Genomic DNA, 19,238 nt, shown 5'->3' on the forward strand with positions numbered 1-19,238 from the left:
AATAATGATAAAAATAGCAAACTTCTTAAAATAAAAAAGAAAAAAAGAAGTTAAACTAATGGCGTTTTTTTTCATGAAATTTTGATTTCCATATAACTTAAATTTTCAAAAGTTAAATCATTTTCTTCTTAAAGACAGCTATCTATTAGTAAAAATGAACTGTATAAAAGAGGGTATGACTCACAACCAACTGAATTCAGGAAGGCTGTTAAATTCATATTTTAAAAGGATGTTAAAAAATGGTGATGAAATCCTCTAGAGATTTCCTTCGTGACAAGACATCTGTGGCTACAGATGAAGTTACCACAATTTATTAGATAGTTTAGAGCTTAACAGACCTCCAAAACATTAGAGGAAGAATTTGTCATTAATTTTGGAAGTTGCTCAATTTTTATATAGGTGTAATAAGAGTGATATTCCAGCTGTCAGGATACCTTTTTATAGGGACACAAAGCAATAAATATTTATAATTAGACAAGAATTAACAAAAAAATAATCTGCAACAGAGTGATATAAATATAAAAAGCAGAATACTTAATGGTACTAAGTTTTACAATATTAAAAAAATATTAACTGGTAATAATAATGATTTATAACAAAAGTAAAATATTTCTAACTAATCCAATATTTTCCAAGATAAAACAAGTGCTACATACATACATACAGGATATTTCTTTCAATGAACAAAAATAATTAAGCAACAAAAATTTACCTTAAAATAATGAAATATAATACTAAAAAACAAAGATAACAGCAAAACTAAAGGGCCAATTCAAAAATTGGGTAAAGTTTAACAAATGTTAATAAAAATAGTAGGTATTTCTAAAAGCTGGATAAAATGATTAGAGTAGAATTTCTACACAGTTATTTATGTCAGATATTTTTATCATTAACCTAGCATTCATAGAAATAGATAAAATATCTTATTGAGAAATACTATCATATTAAATCCATAAGATAATTTAAAAGTCAAAATTTTCTACATAGAAAAATTTACAAGCAAAAGACAATGTTAGTGCATTCTTCTGGCTTAAATAAATACATAATTAGGAAATGGTGTTTTTGTTTTTCTTTTCTGTAATAAATAATTTAAAAAATTATAGCATATTAAATAGATATACATAATATGTTAATGCAAAGATATCCTGATAACTACATTATTATAGAAAAAGTTTTAAAGTCCAGAAAGTTTATCACAACGAGATTAATTCATAGTAAAATTAAATGAAATTCTGAAAGGAAAATCAAATCTTTAAAATTATTCTATAATAAACAGCTCATTAGTTTCTAAAGCTAAATTTAGATATAATAATTTTACATAGACAATGTTGTATTGGCCTTATTTTACAGAATTTTATCTCCCACTAATAGATTAGAAATTGAATTTTCTCTCTCCAAATAAGACAATTACTTATGCACTAACTAAATCAAAAATTAATTTTAAAAACCTTGTCTAAAAAAAGAAGATATTATTATACTTCTTTTATTGCAAAGAAAAACTGTTCAAGAAAATCTAGAGAACATTATTTTTAATTTAGAGAAAAGGTATATTGTCTGATCAATTATTTTAAAGAAAACTAGTAATTTCTAATACACAATTTCAAAAATAACTTACTACTAAGCTTGAAAAAGAGGTATACCTATTTCACAGTGGATGTTTAATTATGTAGCTCCAGTAGTTTTATTTTAGGAAAAAAATTAATTTTTTATAATTCCTCTAGTCAGCCAAATAGACAAACAGCATTCTACTCTCTCTCTCTCTCTATATATATATATATATATATATATATATATATATATATATATATAAAGAGCTAAGATGAAGATATAAATATGGATATAAGGTGAAATTTCTCTTATGGAGTTATATACACGATGTATATGTTGAAATTTGTGAGTCTAGAATTATAAAATGCTTTGACTTTAATGAAAAAAAATGTAGAACTGTGGTTCATTTATATGTGTATTTACCATAGAAAATGTTTTCATTCTACATTATTCTTTTAATGAATGGATTTATTATGCCCAGGTTCCAACCCAGGCCAAATGAATATGGATTTTTGTTTTCTTTGAAAGTGATTAAATCTCTTACAAATATTCTAAATTGTAATAGGGTTATATATAAAATGCTGAAAAAGTTGGTCATGGTACCTGAATCAAGTCTACAATTTTAATAGACAAGAAGAAGAAAAAAAAATCAAGAGAAGCTATAGAATATGCAAATTATATAATGAATAACATTTCTGAAATTTTAGATGAACAAAATAAATTAGAATTTAAAAAAAAAAGAAATTATGCATACAAATTTGTTTTTAAAAATTGTAATATTTTTATAACTATGGAAGTTTTCATCAGAATACTGAAAATAACCAAAAGCCAACTAAAGCCTCTGAATAGGTTATGACAGTATGAAAAGGCATATAAAATGTATTGTTGAAAAGCTCTCAATTTCAAACAGATGACTCGACTATGTCGAAAAAACAAACACACATAATATTTTATTAGCTTGCTATCATCACATAGACCTGACTGAATTTCCAAAGAGCTATGACATCGGGTTGGTGGTATTGTGACATTTATAGCAAGCTTTACAATTGTTTTAATTTTGAAGCCAAATTGTAAATTGTCTTATTTTACTTCATTAGAGATTCTTTTGCTCACATTTAAATATACAAATCACAAATATATTCAAATATCCACTTTATGGCCTATGGTGGGAATGAAAGCTAGAGGTGATAAATACTAAAATAAGCTTTGTGCTCAACTTGGCAGTAACATGAAAAATATAAAGAAAACTAATTCTTTGAAAGTGTTTTGAATAAATTACAAGGTATTTTTAATGAGTGATTTTATTTTAGCATTGTCCACAACTTTGTTTTTCTGGAGTAAATCTTAAGAGTGATAAACAGGAAGAAAGTTGTAGTTTTCTTAGAAAAATAGGAGTCTTTTTAATGAATTTGACTATAGAATATGACTGAAAATAAAAGATGAAATAAACATCACTAAGATGTGCAGTGCCTAAACCCCAAATTTTTTAATACAATTATGATTTTCTAGTTATATCAAAAATAAGCATAAAATTGCATATAATTGTATGCAAATATAGTTGATTACAATATTTAAAGTTCAAAATAAATATATTTTCCAATTCAACTTCAATGAATAAGCAACACAATGCATTAAATTACATGCTTCAAATGCTTACAGCATGCCTACCTTATAGGTCAAAAGAGTCATTGAGGGAGGGAACAAATTAAAATATATCAGTATTATGACTAGAAAATCATAACAAAATGTGGGGTTAACTGGAACTCAAGTTTAATACAATTGCAGGTTATTCAATATTTAAACAGCCCAATGTCAGTAGAGAATATAAGTTTAAATAACATGATACAATCACAATTGTTTCAAATTTTAGTGAATCTGAATGTCAGAAACTATTAATTACAACAATCAAACAAAGCAATAGCTCTGAGATATAGATAAAGAGAAACTGATCAAATAAAATTTATCAATAGAATACATCAGTTTCTAATAAATATTTTTTTTTTTAAAAAGCATTTAAATAGCAGATACATAAATTTGGTCCTTCTCATAATATTAACAATTTCATTTTGGAAAAAAAAAAAAGAAAAAAGAAAAAGAAAAGAAAAAGAAAAAGATTTAATCAAAGCATTTGCACCTAGAGGTTATCCTAAACTATAGACTACTAAAATTCAAGAGTGAAATACCAGAACACAATACAATTCAAATGCAAAAGAACACATATCATATTCAAAGAAATGGAGAGAAAAAATAAAAGGCTAAATGAAATTTATTTTTCTCTCAGCTTAATCTGTCTCTGCAACAAAGCTGCTACATTAAAGAATTTTCTGGTAGCCCAACTATAACTGAAATAACATTAACAATCCAACCAAAAATTCCCTATTCCCTTTATATACAAACAGCAACTAAAGACAGATTTCTACTCCACTATCTAACATCAGCTTAATGCAGAGAGTAATAAATAAACAAATCCAGTTATGCAGATATTATAGACTAAGTTATCCTATAGCAAAGTTTCCACTTGCATAGATCATATTGGTGTTAATTGTCTATTACATAACTAAATGTAATAATTAACTAATACAGAACATTGCTTGAAACACTTAACCTTATAAAATTTAGGAAAAAAAAATTGTTTAAATGTTTGAAATCTAATTTCAGTTAAGTAATTCAAAATTTAACAACACAGAAGGGAAAAGGTCAGAACAAAACAAAACTCAAAGAATTTACAAATAGGTAAGCCATTTCCACATATTTTTAAAATATAAGCTTGAACATTAGTTCACAAGCCATATTTTTACATTTGAATCAGCTATTGTCCTATTGTTTCATTGAGTATCAGATCAAAATTCCATTCAATCTTTTACTGTTTCTTTAATTTTTGACAAAATGTAAAATTTTAAAGAAAAAAAAAAAAAACAACCTTTAGAATGAGCCCATCTAATAGAAAGCAATGTCAAAAGAACCAGAGATATATTTGACAGTTAAAGAAATTTTAAATGTAAATAGTATATTTTTTAAAAAATGTAATGCTCACAAAATCATCAAAATGTCAACTCTATAGCTATGATGTCTTAGAAATACTTATTGTTTTTTGATAAAGTGGTAAAACTTTATTATAAACACATTTAATAAGAGAGTCATGATAATTATGATAGAAATAGTAATAAAAATTAAATCAAATAAATTAAATTTTTAGAGATTCTTAAATAGCTTTTCCTAACTAAATGTAAAGTAATTTCCTAAAAGTGTTAGGCAGCTTCAAACAATTAAATATATACATCTATTAACATTAAAAAATTAAATAAAATTGAAATGAAATTATAATACCAAAGAAGAATGTGAAACAGGAAATGGAATATTTGATATCTAGGTAGAGTTGTTAAATAGATAATACACTAAATATGGTAAGACATTTCAAAAAATTTTGAAAGCAAATGCAACTAGAATATGACATATTCAATAAATAAAAACTTAAAATTACATTTTAAAAAATGTAAAGAAATATTTTACAATGTATTTTAAATTTTAAGCAAGAGTTAATAAAATAACAACAGATCTGTATTCAATAATTTTTGAAAGTATTAAAAGTTGCCTTATGATAAATATCTCAGCTAGATACTACCATAGATTTCAAATGTTTGTTTTAAGACTGTAAATCTATATCAGTCAGATAAAAATTGTCATCCATTAAGCCAGTGTTATTACAAATTGGAATGTCAATTAAACTCCAGCAGAGAATAGAGAACACTGAACAGTTGTGAATGAATTTAAATGTAAAAAAAGTGTGCATTTGATATTTCAGTGTCTTTGATGCATTTTTTTTTAAATATAACAGTGCACATGTCTGTTTGAATACAATCTCTAACACATGTTATAGAAGAAAAATAAACATATAAGGATACACAGTAATATGTGTAAATTATACTTTGATGAGTGAATAAGATTTTCAGGCTTCATCATGTTCTTTTCCACTTACAAAATATACTCTTAATATTAAAACAATTACTTTCCATTAAAAAAAAAATATATAAAGGATATGAATGTTAGAGTTTTCAGAAAAATATGCTGTGCTGAAAAAAAGAGCAAGGATGGGGAATCAGGAATTGCCACAATTTTTATAAATAATATAATAGAGAAAAAAAAAAAACATCAAGGGAAAGTACACATCTCTAAATAGATGCCTTAAGAATTTTTAGACAGGGAAAAAATTTGATGCCTATTATAATCATATCAATAATAATAATCATAATTATTATAATGATTATTACAGACAGTAAAGACTTAAAACCTAAATTAACAGAAGAAATAATAGGCTTCCATTCAGTAAGTTTTAGGATCCTTATTTCTCAAATGAATTTTTGTGCTAGCTTATTTATAATTAACTCCCGCATAATCCAGAATGTTTATAAGAAAAATTCAAAGTTGATTTTCATGAGAATGTATTGAATAAGTTGTCAGAAACAAATTAAATAAAACCAATATAAAATCAATATTTAAAACACTGTCATGGTGTTCACAGATTTGATAATTTATCAAAACAATATCACAGTAAAAATAAATGACTAGTAAAAACAAATTCTGAATACATTTTCATTTGAATCAATTTCAACTCTGAAATCTAGGTTTGAAGTTTGTTGTATATTTGATATTTTAGGCAGATTCTAAAATTAAAGAACAATTTAAATAAGTTTAAATCATGTAATTGATATTTAAAACCAAAATTTTGAAAAAAGATTAATATTCAAAATTTTAAAAACATGTTTTATTTGTTGTTATTTAGAAATGTGTCAATTCCCAAGACCTGAAGCAAATAAGCCCTTTGAGTGAGCAGCTATTCCCTTTAAGAGGCATTTGGTACTGGATTTGTGGTAAGAGAAACAGATTTATGAAGACCCGACATGGAGTTGGATGGAACTCTAATACTGTTACTGAAAGCATTTTTCAGTTGCAGCATTTGTAAATTTACAGCTGTTTTATTAACTATATTGTTCATCTTTCTATCACCAGCAGAACTGAAGTCATTGGAGAAGTATTGTGGTTGCTCAATAATTCCATTTTTAGAAATTAGTGAGTTGTTCCCAGCAATCTGGAGAGCACACCAACAGGTTGTTCGAGCTTTTCTAGTTAGTAGAGTTAGCTCACGAATGCTAGCAGCAAGTGCAAGAATATCTAAGAATAAGAAATAGAAAAAGAGAGACATTTATTTATTGTTAAGTCCCAAAAATATAAACATTATGAACACAATTTTTAAAACTATGATGAAGTTAACAAGAACTTAGGTCTGATCAAGAATAAGGAACAAGAAGTTTTGTGGGAGCTTTTTTTTTTAGAGATGAGTAATAGTAATTAACTATTTGAGTGACATGTTGGCTAAAAATCAAGCATTCATGTCAAGAAGATACATTTTTTAGCATCTTCAGAGATAGACATGTCTTGTGTATTGAAACAGATAATTTCTATAATGAACTTACATTCAATTGGTGAGAAAATTATTATTGATTTTGAGTAGAGTATTTAGATTGAAGTTATGATCAATGATCCATTTTTTAATGATTATAATCACTGGTAGATCTATCTATTATGCTACTGCATTATAAATAAAATTATTTTACTTAGCTTCTACTTCATTGGTCAGAATTAGAGTGTTATAAATAGAAACACTCCAACACCAATAAGCAAGTGTTCAATGTAAATGTGAAAAAGCTTAAAATATGGTTTTGAAATTAAACTGAAACACTATATAAGAATTATCTTCAATTAAATAGAGTTAAATAAATAAGAGCACAAGTCAAAAATAATTGATTAGAATTCTAAATGATTGGCTAAAGAGAGTGACTCATTGAATTTCAGCTCACTTTAACATATTGATCAAAAACTAAATGGGAAATAAAATTGTAATGATGGTCAACTAAGTATATAGGCCCTGGTCAGCAAAGAGTGAGCAGACCTATGACCAAAAGGTATTCCTGTCAAGAATGTTCCATCTTTTTCACAAAAAGTATATCTAGGACTAAATTACTCAATGGGTCCTATTTTTAAAACAATATCGTGTAATTTTGAGAGTAATTTGGCTGTTATTCCTAGCAAGTGGTGTGACTGTTGACCTGTGCCAACGTTTTTTAACTAATGTCTATCTTAAGATTTCTCTTAAAAGAGTGTGACTTTTAAATTATAATAAAAGCCATTAACCACACTGAAGACCTTTATACTACTGAGTAAAGATAACTTAATGTTAAAAAATGTCCATTGTATAAGTTAGTATTAGAATTATAAATTTTATATACATTTGTTTTACATGAAATAGAAAGAGAGAAAAGAATACCGCAGTACAAAACAAATTGCTAAGGTACCAATATATATAAAAAAATTTAAAAAATTTCCTCTCTTGATACAAGTAAATAGACATCATATACCTCAGATTGCAACAGAAAACAAATATTGATCAAAGGTGAGAAAAAGTCTCTTAAAAAAATCTACAGAATTAAAAATCAATTATGTAAACAACTTAGATTGATTGACTGATATAAATACTTAACTGTCTTCTTTGATAATTTCAAAAATATTTCAACTATTCCATATTTTCTTTGTAAATCACAACTTATTTCTATTTGACTAATTGATTCTGTTGTGTAGTATGAGTTAATCATACTACACACTTATATTATTAGATACTGAAATAGTCTATTATCAGTTACTTTTCTTTAAAGATTAAAGTACTCCACTTAAAGCAAAAAACCTTCAAGTTGTTCACATTCTCACTCATTCATTTTATACCTGTTTTTCTATGCCAGTATTAGATAGACAGGGAATTATCTGAGGTAATATTTATGGCCAGATGCTTTTCTTGTCACAACCTTTTCCTGTTTTATAAGTAAAGGAGATTTAATTCCACTGCTTTGGAAGCACAGAGCTGCAGAATAATGTCTACTAGGAATACAAATACACTTATTTTGCTCAATCTCATGAGAAAAATGTAAATGAACTTTCATGCATAAAAGCACAACCCCTAAACACATGGATTTCTATGCCATTTCTGCCCATTGATTTCACCCAAGGCATTAGTTGGCCAGAAACAACAGAAGACACACATGGTGCTGCTTTGTGAAATTGAACATAAAACCACATGGTTGTGACGTGAGCTTTTTAATCACACAGCTGTGCCTGCACCTATATCTTACTATTAACTATAATAAAGATTTAACAATGAATTTGAAAGAAAGAATTTTCAGTTGTGAGATACTATTAGAACCATATTTAAACACAAACATTATTGCTTATAAATATATGAATATAATATTTTGAAAAGCACATTCATCATTGTTATTTCATTGTCCACTTTCCACCCTACTAGCATGGAGCAGACGGATATCCTCAGTGATTTTTCTTCATTCATTTTTATCCTTTAAATCTATGAGCGGATGATTATAACTAGTACTTTTCTTCATCTTTTATCCTTTAAATCTACATCTCCCACATACACATTATATAGCCAATGGGTATTGTTTTACATATTAGTGTTTATCATTGAAAACCTATATATTGTACAATATTATTCACTATCTCCAGCAAATCACCACTGGACTCCATTATCTTTCGCCTTGAACTTCTCTTACTATCAAGCACACTGAAACATGAAATGCATGCCTGAAATTCCACACACTGCTTAGACTCATAGTTGATTCACTATAAGCATATCTGAAATCCCACACATTGAATCTACATAATAAAGAATTACAGTCTACTATCCATTATTCTTAGTGAATATGAACAATTTGTTTCTAAATATATAAACATATAAATATTTTGAATAAATTTAGTTAAATTTCCAGTGTTTATAAAAGGTATTTTTTAATTTAGTAAATATTTTAAAATCTTTTAGGTAATTCAACATACACTTACCATTGTCATCTTGATGTCTCGGCATTCCACTCTTGTATCTATTAGCAGCATTTATTATTTCCTCACTACGACAAGCTTGTACTTTACGTATTCCTTCATACCATTTTTCCAAAGTTAAATGAATGTTAAGGTGAAGTAATGTATTTTTTAGTTTTTCCATTTTATCAATTAATGTTTTTACCTGAAATAAATTAGATTGGAAATTTCACAATAAGCATTCCTTTTGGTTTAAATATTTAATTTAGAAATATTCTCTTCTAATAGAAACATTGTATTGTATGAAATACTAATAACTTTAAGAACTAAAGCAAATCAAATCCTACAAGTAATTTTTTAAAATGGCAAAACTAAACATTTTCAAGCATAAACAATAAAATATCTTCAGTAAAACTTACTCGTGCCTGTTCTTTAAATGAATCTACAACCAGTTTATCCACACGTGATGGATTAGATGGCAGTGCCGGAATAGCAATGTTGTTAGTGCTAGACACTTTCTTCCCTGGATTTTGACGAGCAAGTTCTGCTTCAGTCTACAAATAAGAAAGGAATCAGCTAGATACACTAAAAATAATTATTTTTCATTAGTTCTAATTTGTTATATACTTAATGCATGAATAACCAATGTCTTAGTATTTACATTCATCTAATCAGAACTAAGTGATTACACTTTTAATAATTTAATGCTTAAAAATACATTACATAATCACCAAAATTAACACAAATGAGTTTGCAAGCAACAACAGAAAGTATCATCCATTGACTTAAAATCTATTTAATATTTGTATTTAAGTCATTAAAAAACAGCAATGATTCTAAGGATTAGTAAAAAATGATGAAAAATAATTCCTGACCTTTTTACGCTCTCTTTCTATTGCCTTGAACTGGTCATAGCATTCCTCTAATCGTAAATGTAACTCATTAGAAGGACCACTTCTTCTACAAGGTAATGTTTTAAGAGAGAAATAACAAATATTCAATAATAATTTAAAAAATCAGAAATAACAACAGAAAAAGTGTGTATGTGTTGTGGAGGAATTATAAGATAAGTTGTAGTTATCTAAATTATAAAAGTAAATTCAATAACATTTGAAGATAAATTTAACTTTTTCTGCCTTACAATAATATTTTTACTTTGGCAGAAGGCCACAAAGTTATTGAGAAGAAAGAAGTTTAGTGGATTGAATTAGTTCCAATACATATTTATTACTTATTTTATTGAACCCAGAGGATTTGAACTATGAATGCAGAGGAATGGAACTGACTATATTAAGCTCTTCATTCTATTGTTTCTGCCAGTCCCCATACTTGAGTTAGTATAATAATATTCTTTAACACAAAAACCAGATCAGAAATTTAGAGGGAACAGTCAATTATACTGACACCCAGTGCTTGACAGATATTTAGTTTATTGATCTTGAAAGGACTAAAGGCAATGATGATGATGATTATAAGGAACTGAAAATGCAACAAGAAATCTCTCCAGTAACTTAAAGTTAATAGAGAAACTGTTCTAAAATATTTCCAGGCTCCAGAATAGTTCAGGCGATGAACTTGCTACAGTCTTCTTTCTTTCTTATTTTCTCCTTATTTTTAACTCATTGGGTTAAGTAAAATAATATACTGAGTTAATTCAATTCAATAATCCAGTACCAATGTAAAAAAAAAAAAAAAATACTATATTAAAATTGTCAGATTCAAGATATATGTTACTTCTGTATCATCTTAATTTTACATCTACTGGGCATTCTACTTTCAAATAAATTAGCCCAATTTGGGTAGAAGTGGAGCATTATCTTAATCTATCAATAATTTTTTTTTCATTTTGCTTGATATTGAAATTTTTTACTATTTGAGAAATTAGATTCAAAATCATCATGTCAGTCTATATAAAAAATGGACTGAGAATGATAGGTGGCTAATAATGAAGATAAAAATCCTTGAAAAGATAATGTAACTAATTTAATACAAGAGAGAAGCAATTAGGTTCTTAGCAATACTCTTTAAGAAAGTTAAGATCATAAAACTAATTACTAAAAGTTTCTATGTAGGTAAAAAATATCTTTACAACAATATAATAATTTGTATACTTCACATTTTGACAAAAGTCTTCAAACTTAGAATTGAGCTATGCATTTATCAGCTTTCACCAAGCTCATTTACATTTCTTTCCAGTTTCTTACTAAAAAAAACATTGTCTTAACTTACCTATTGTGTCGGTAGCCTGAATAAAGAGGATGAAATCCATATAAATAAGAAGGCATGTCGTAAATTAGATCATTTGGACCAAAAAATGGAGGGAAATAGCTGAAATTTTCAAGTGGATAAACCTCATGTCCAAAGTTGCGTGGTGTTGGTACCATTTGGTTTGTAGGTAGTGGAGGGGAGTATTTGAGAAATGATGGTTGCCCAATATGGTTATTGATAATACCCATATCATGCATATAAAAATCATCAGGGTATTGTTGTAAATTATCTGGCCCAAGATCATTTTCTTCTGTTGGAGAGATTCCTCTTTGACGATAAAAGTCAGTAGATGATAAAGATGTTGGACTATTAAATCTTTCCTGATTAAACTGATGGTGATCCATAGGCACAAAATCAGCTGCACATGGTGTAATATTTTCATGTCCACCAGTATTCTTGGGGAAAGAAATATTTGACCCAATGTTGGTTACATTTCCATTGCAGTGATCTAACAGTTTTGTTTGTAGAAGATGTTGCTTGTTGAGTGTAGCAGCAATCATTGCAATATTATTTTTATGAGGGTATGAGTTTCGCCTTGGAATCTGATGTAAATTTTCAACATTATTAAAGCCACCATCAATAACATTAGGCAGAGAAGAATTTGACATGTTATGACTACAAAATTTAGGCGGAATTCGACCATAAGAGATCTGATTGGGGATGGAAGAAATTTGCTGTTGCACAGGAATAGGAGGGGGTTGACATACAGAATTGTTTCTTTTGTGGAAACTAACATTTTGAGGCTTTGAATCACAATTGAAAGGTTCTCTTTCATGGCCAGAATTGATCTGAGTAGAAGGCATATGGAATGTCAAATTGTTTTTATTGTTGAACGGATAAGTTTTCTCATTAACATTTACTGCAGAATCTTGCAAAGGTAAAACATGGCCATTAGATATAGGATAGGTTTTGTTGACTGAAGAATCTACTCCAGGCGACTGTGGTGATTGAATGTTGCTGAAATCTCCCTGGAAATGAATGAGTGGACTCATTGGAGGCATATCTATTTGTGTGTTATCACACTGTGAAGACTTGTTTTTAGAAAAATTAGAATTTGAGATGTTATGGACAATCTCAGAATCTGGAACCAAGTTATTGTTGTTCTGATTGTTGAAGTTTCCAAGAGATCTGGGAGTTGAAAAGCAAGGGTAGGTCAAAGAAGAAGCAATAGAAACAGAAGTATCAGTGAATAAAGGATCTTCAAAGCTAAAAGTATCCTTGGCACTGAGGTAGGCATCTGATGATTTTGACTCTTGAAATAGAGATGAAGAATTAAATTTCTCATCCCAATGAGGTGAGGTATTATGTTCAACATTCCCATAATCTGATTCAGTACTGGACCTTATTTGGTTGTTACAAGACCAGACACTTCCAAGTGACAAACCAGGAGAGCTGAAAAACATTAAATTCACATAAGAATTGAATTTTGAACAGTGTACATACTAGAAAAATAAAATTTATAGTTAACTACAAAGCAGAAAAGTTGGACTGGAAAGCTGAAGATAACAGGTGTAATTTGAAGGAGAGTTGGCTGCTGTTTCTAGTAGGTAAAAAAAATATAGCAGCTTCTTTGTTGGTTTATGTTCCTTGTAACTTTAGGTAGTTGATTTCTTAAGCCAAGATATAAAATCAAATTCATTTGGCTTTGCCAGGATGGATTGAAGGATAAATTATATCTTACAAGCTGAATAGGAACAACTATTCCTAAAAATCCTGTTCATAAATGGAGACCAAAATACAATGGGGCCAATATACATTAGGAAAAAAGAAAAAAAGAAAAGGAATGATTACGAGATGCTAGCAAAATTCATGTGCAGAGATGAATGGGGAAAAAACTCATCCATATGGTGTATATATTAAGTAATAATCCTTAGAGTCAAAACAGAGATAGAAATTGTTCAAGTGAATGGATTAGTTCTTTAGAAGAAAAAAGTGTTGTTTTTTTTTTTTGTTTTGTTTTTTAAGCAAACCATGCACAGTTTCAGCTACAAACTTTTCAATATTGTTCATACTACAAAAAGCCATTTGGATGGACATATACTTAAATTTGGGGAATAAATAAAAAATAAAGACTTTGTTTGGTCTCATCTATATGGACAGAATGAAGAGAAAATAGATCACATCCAGTGTATGACATCATAAGCTTCTTTTCTTGTTGAGATAACAAATATTTCCTTTAAATGAATTGATTCAAAATTCAATTCTCATGCGAAATTTATTTTTTTATGACCCTAGTTATGCTCCGACTCTAAATGCATGCTTACAATATGTTTTACAAAATCATCATTATTTAATGTCCATTTGTATTCTAAACATTGCTGCAGGTGAGATTCAAACCCGCTTCCCTTAAACCAAATAAATGGAAATACATGCATGGTCTGACATTTAAATATATATCATATGAAGACAGCTGGAGATCATGAGCCTTTCAATATCTTGGAAGATCAGACAAGCACTTGTCATATCAGTAGTTAAAAAAACGAAGCTATGTGTAGTGTAAGGTATTAGTTAAGTCTGGTAAGTCCTTAATATCAATGAAGTAGATCAGAAATAACAATAGAAGCAATGTCATGAAAATATACATACCTACACATCCACACATGTACCTTTTGAATTTCCTTACTAACAATTATCATATAGCTGTCTATCACTGTCTTTCTTTAATCTTCCATTCTATCACTCTCTTTCACCACTTTCTCTCCCACCTACTGGGAACAAGACAACCCCCTGATACTGATGAACAAATGAATAGAGACATTGTAAGGTAGAGTGGACTCTTTAAGCCAGCTAGGCAAAATACAACCTTTCTAGTTATGGTGCCATGTTAAAATGTACACAATACACTCTCAGGTGGCTAGCAAACAACAACAATATAAATAGAGAGGACACTTCAGTAATATCAAGAATAAGGTAAACTCTGGTGTAGGTGCCACAACAAAATGCATCCAGTATACTCTGTAAAGTTGTTGATGAATGAACAGGAGACAGACTTTTTAGTCTGAGGATGTACTGGTGCCATGATAAATACAGTGTACTCTGTTTGGTGGTTGACAATAGAATGAGCATCTAGCCATAGAAAGCATGCCAAAAACAGGACATAAGTGCAAGATGTAGCTGGCTGAACAAAAAACTGAATTGATTTGCGAAGAGCCAGCCAACCCATACCAGCATGGAAAAGCAGGTGTAACTTGAGGATATTAATGGAATTTTTAATGTTATCTTTTGATCAGCAGTGTTATTGAAACTTTACAAAACAATCTTAGATTCTCTGAAGATTATACATATTTATTAAGCATAAGATGGAGTACAACATTCTGAATACAGTTTATTAAAACTTGAACTATTTATACCAAAAATAGAGTCTAGTCTAATTATAAAATAAATAGAGTAATTGCCTGCATAATATCTTGAACATAAAAATTTTACATATGAATTGAAATACAGTAATTGTAAAATTAAGGCACTCAACAAATGGTTATGTGGTCATGGGATCAAATTATGTAAGCTCATGCAACTAATTTGTTTGGTCCCAGTCCTGCTTCAAATTTAAGCAGTAGGAAGAATATCAAATTATAAAAATACTTGCTTCAATATACAAGCAAATACTAAAATTAGTAAAATAAAATATTCCACCATGGGATAGTAACATAAAATAAAATACATTTTAATGTGCAATATAAAAATATTTTTTAAATTATGAAGTGTTTTTTTTTAATGTAATTAAAAACTTTCCTAATACATTATGGTTAACACAGACAATATAAAAATAGGATTACATACCCATCAAAAGAAAACACCCCTGATGTGGACTGTGAGTGAGTATCTTCACAGTCACCATTGTCATTAAGCAGAGGGTGATCATCATCCACTATCTTGGAAACTAAATCATCAAGGGCAGTTGAACATCGTTCATTCGAGCAACTATTAAGGCCAAATTTATCAATAAATTTTTCTTGCTCCCATGGATCTTGATTGAACAGCATAAACTGACTGGAATTAGCAAGAGGATCATTTGATCTATCACAACTCCATTGCTCATTTATATCTGTGTTGATTTGATAATTGTTATTTTCCAGCCATTCATCACCAGAAAATGGCATCTGTAAGGACTCATATAAATTTGGTGTTGCCTGAAAATAAAAAATAGTTAAAGTTGAACAACATATCAGAATTTAAATGAAAGAAAATTTAATTATTTTTATAAACTGACATATTCACTTACATGATCAATATATAAATTAAACTAGTCAATACATTTTCTAAATAGAGTGTATTCAAGATTGCTCATTCTAGTTTTTGAAATAAACTTATTTCTAACATTACCCATTTTTCAAAATCATTATATGTTACATTGTTTTAAATTGTTTTCTTAGCAGGGGAAGGGGGTGGATCCTAAAGTGCCTCATGGCAAAAATCAGTCCCCTATGCAGATACACACTAAACTCCACACAATCCTCATCTATGCATAACCTCAATACCTTTAGTTAGGCATTTTTATCTTCCAGAGTCAAAAATTTAAGATATATCTTGAAATGGAAATCTTTGATCCAGTTTCATTTTATATGTTGTCTAAATTTAGCAAATGAACTTATGAGAGTTATCTCTCTTACTCTTTTTTGTTTTGTTTTGTTTTTGTACACCCCCCCCCCCCCCTCTAGATGGAACTTTTGTATTGATGGCTTGTGTAGTCTCAGTTAACTGAAGCTTTCAATTCCCTATGTTATATGTGTAAGTCCTTACTGTACTTTTATTTAGTATGCAGAAAAAAATCCCCTTTTGTTTTTTTGTTTTCTAATCAAAGAAGTAAGACTGGTATTCATAATCTTTGCAGACTTCCAAAATTGGTAAAACAAATGTTAATGTTTGGCTTGAATTTCCAAAGGAAAAATGTGACTGAAAAAATTAGGCAAAGTGTCAAGTGCAATTGTAAACCTGCACAAAAGTGATACACTACATGCTGCATCATAAGAGCAGAGACTGTGGTAGCTGCTACATAATAAGCAAGAAGAAACAACATAGCTGTAAGACTGTAGTTGTACTTTGTTGATAAGTTTGCTAGATCAATGATAAAGTAAAGAAACCTGGTATAACTATAATTACAGCCTTAGTATCTGGGATGCAGTTATGATTGTGAGGCTTAGCATTTGAAGCAGATTTGGGAGTCTTAATTATGTTTACCATATAAAGTGTAGTGTTGCAAGATTATCATCTCCCAGTTAGAGAGAGATTCTTAAGTCTTTGTTTATATAATCAATGCAAGTCTTACATAATTTGCTGCATGACACCTATGTGCAAAATGTTAAGCATAGGAGTGTGTTCTTGCACTGAGAAGTAACAGAAAAAAATTCATCAATATACAGAAGGAAAAAAGCAACGAGCTGGTAGAATCATTGGCATGCTGGGTAAAATGTTTAGTGACAGTTCATCCATCTTTACATTTTGAATTCAAATTCTACCAAGGTTGACTTACATCCTTTCGGAGTCAAGCACTGGATCGATGTAATTAACTTACCCCCAACCCCTGAAATTGCTGTCCTTGTGCCAAAATTTGAAACCAATATAAAGAAGAAAGAATGTAGGATATAACCAAAACATAGGAAAATATCAGAGTTGACAGAAAGTGGCTCAGAGAGAGTCCTGTACACTCAGGTTGGAATAAAGTGGTTTGACAGGAAACTTCCAAAAGGTGAAAAATGGAATGAGGCCATTTGCAAATAATGTAGCAAAGAGGTGCTTGTGCTTGACTCAGTTTAAAGTAACAACATTACTTTTGTTGAAGTTCTAAAGGACAAAAGACCAGAAGTAAATACCAGAGAAATCCGATTACTTGTGATCTACGGAAGGGATATTCAAAAAGATTTATCTTCTTAAAGATGAGACATTGTGTGAATCAGAAATTGAAGAGTTTAGTGAAAGTGGGAGCTAGGTCTGGAATGCACTGTTTGGAGATACTAGAAGAAACACCATCAGAACTGGTGGCTTTGATGGGTTGGGTTGATCAATGAGGTCTATGTACTTGTCAAATACATTAATGTAGTAGTACAATAGATCAAGTCAAAGATAGTGTAGGCATGGTGCACATCTGAATTGGAAACAAAACAGAAAAAAACATTTGCTAGTTTCATCTGCAAGTGTGTTAATAACAGAAATGTTAGTTGAGAAGTGCATGTGGTAGGATTCTGAAAAAGTAGTGACTTTCATAGAAAGGGAGCCATCAGAAATTTGTGAAAGCTTGAAAGTTTGTGTTGCAGAAAAGCACATTCTGCTTTCCTAAGGTCTGTCTTTGAAGTGTTGCAATAATGGGGAGATACCTCTAAGTTGGTCAAGATTACTTCCTCTAGCTATTGCACAAGTAAGCTACTTAGGATTTTTATGAGAGAATTGAGACATATCTCCTATGGTAAGTTGTAGAAAAATCTTAGAGTTTTCAGTCAGCCAATCTATGACAAAATTAGAGAAATAAGTGACTGTGATAAACTTGAATAAATGAATATGTGGTGGTTAAGGATATCTTAAGGCAACAACGAGGAAGACAAAACGATTGAAACTATTTGATTAACTAAACAAACTCTTACATCTTTTTATAATAATGATTACTAGCTGGACCCATGAAAAATTCACGGAAAACATAAAAAATGTAAGCATCTGTAAACAGTGTACTGTTTGTATATTATGACTGTCTGTCTACGTTCTGAGTTCAAATTCTGCTGAGATCGACTTTACCTTTCATCCTTTCGGGGTCAATAAATTAAGTATCAATTGTGTACTAGGGTTGATCTAATCAACTGACTCCCTCCCCACAAAAAATCAGCCTAGAAAAGTATATTGTGACAGTTACAGAATATAAAAAGTAATGTAACACCAATGACTATATAATCCAACCAAAATATCTGTTACACAAACGTAAACAGAATTACTATTTAACCTTAAAATACATAACACATATTCAAAGAACCTCAGTGTACAAATTGAAATGCAAAAGAACGAAATAATAAATGGATTTATGAATGAAAGTTTGGTAATTGCGTTTATTTCCACCATGCAACACTTATTGCAAACCTGTTTTAACTAACCTAAACTACACACACACACACACAAATACATTCATATATATATATGTCTTGAGTTGTAGCTATAATTCAAAGGAGCCAGCCTTGTTATATTCTGTGTGAGGCTGAATCTCCCTGAAAACTACATTAATGTTATGCATGTCTGTGGAGTACGCAGCCATTTGTGAGTTAATTTTGTCCGTGTGGTAATGAAAAGTGAAACTGACATCCAATATTTGCTGTGACTATGTATCTAAGTATGAACTTTTCTTTAGATTTATGTTTCTACTGTCTCTCTCACTTTCTTTCTTTCTTTCACTTCCTTTGGGTCCCTCTTCCCTCCCGCTTTTGATTTAATAATGTTTATATGTATCTATGTGTCTATTTCTCTTGCAGTGTGATAAACATTTAAAAATACAAAACGAACGCCATCACCACTCACTGTCTCTTTCATTCTCTCTCTCTCTCTCACACACACACACACTCTCTCTCTTATAT

The 19,238-nt window shown here is 29.5% G+C and overlaps 1 protein-coding gene across 3 annotated transcripts in view; it reads right to left on the reverse strand.

The window, feature by feature from the left end:
* Nucleotides 1-2,057: 2,057 nt before the first annotated feature.
* The window catches only part of LOC106880651 (uncharacterized), a 46,575-nt gene continuing 29,394 nt past the window's right edge, over nt 2,058-19,238 (reverse strand). For 2 of the 3 annotated variants that reach the window (XM_052966421.2, XM_052966422.2), the window contains exons 3-8: nt 15,472-15,821; nt 11,653-13,083; nt 10,299-10,383; nt 9,843-9,977; nt 9,448-9,628; nt 2,058-6,717 (exon numbers count right to left, since the gene is read on the reverse strand). In XM_052966421.2, the coding sequence (XP_052822381.1) occupies nt 6,389-6,717; nt 9,448-9,628; nt 9,843-9,977; nt 10,299-10,383; nt 11,653-13,083; nt 15,472-15,821 (2,511 nt within the window). In that variant the 3' untranslated portion in view covers nt 2,058-6,388. Of the gene's footprint in view, nt 6,718-9,447; nt 9,629-9,842; nt 9,978-10,298; nt 10,384-11,652; nt 13,084-15,471; nt 15,822-15,913; nt 16,050-19,238 lie in introns of those variants that run through there. The other variant, XM_089349055.1, reaches the window with a different exon arrangement.

The sequence above is a fragment of the Octopus bimaculoides genome, chromosome 3, assembly GCF_046866305.1.
Source record: "Octopus bimaculoides isolate indiv1 chromosome 3, ASM4686630v1, whole genome shotgun sequence".
NCBI lineage: Eukaryota > Metazoa > Mollusca > Cephalopoda > Octopoda > Octopodidae > Octopus > Octopus bimaculoides.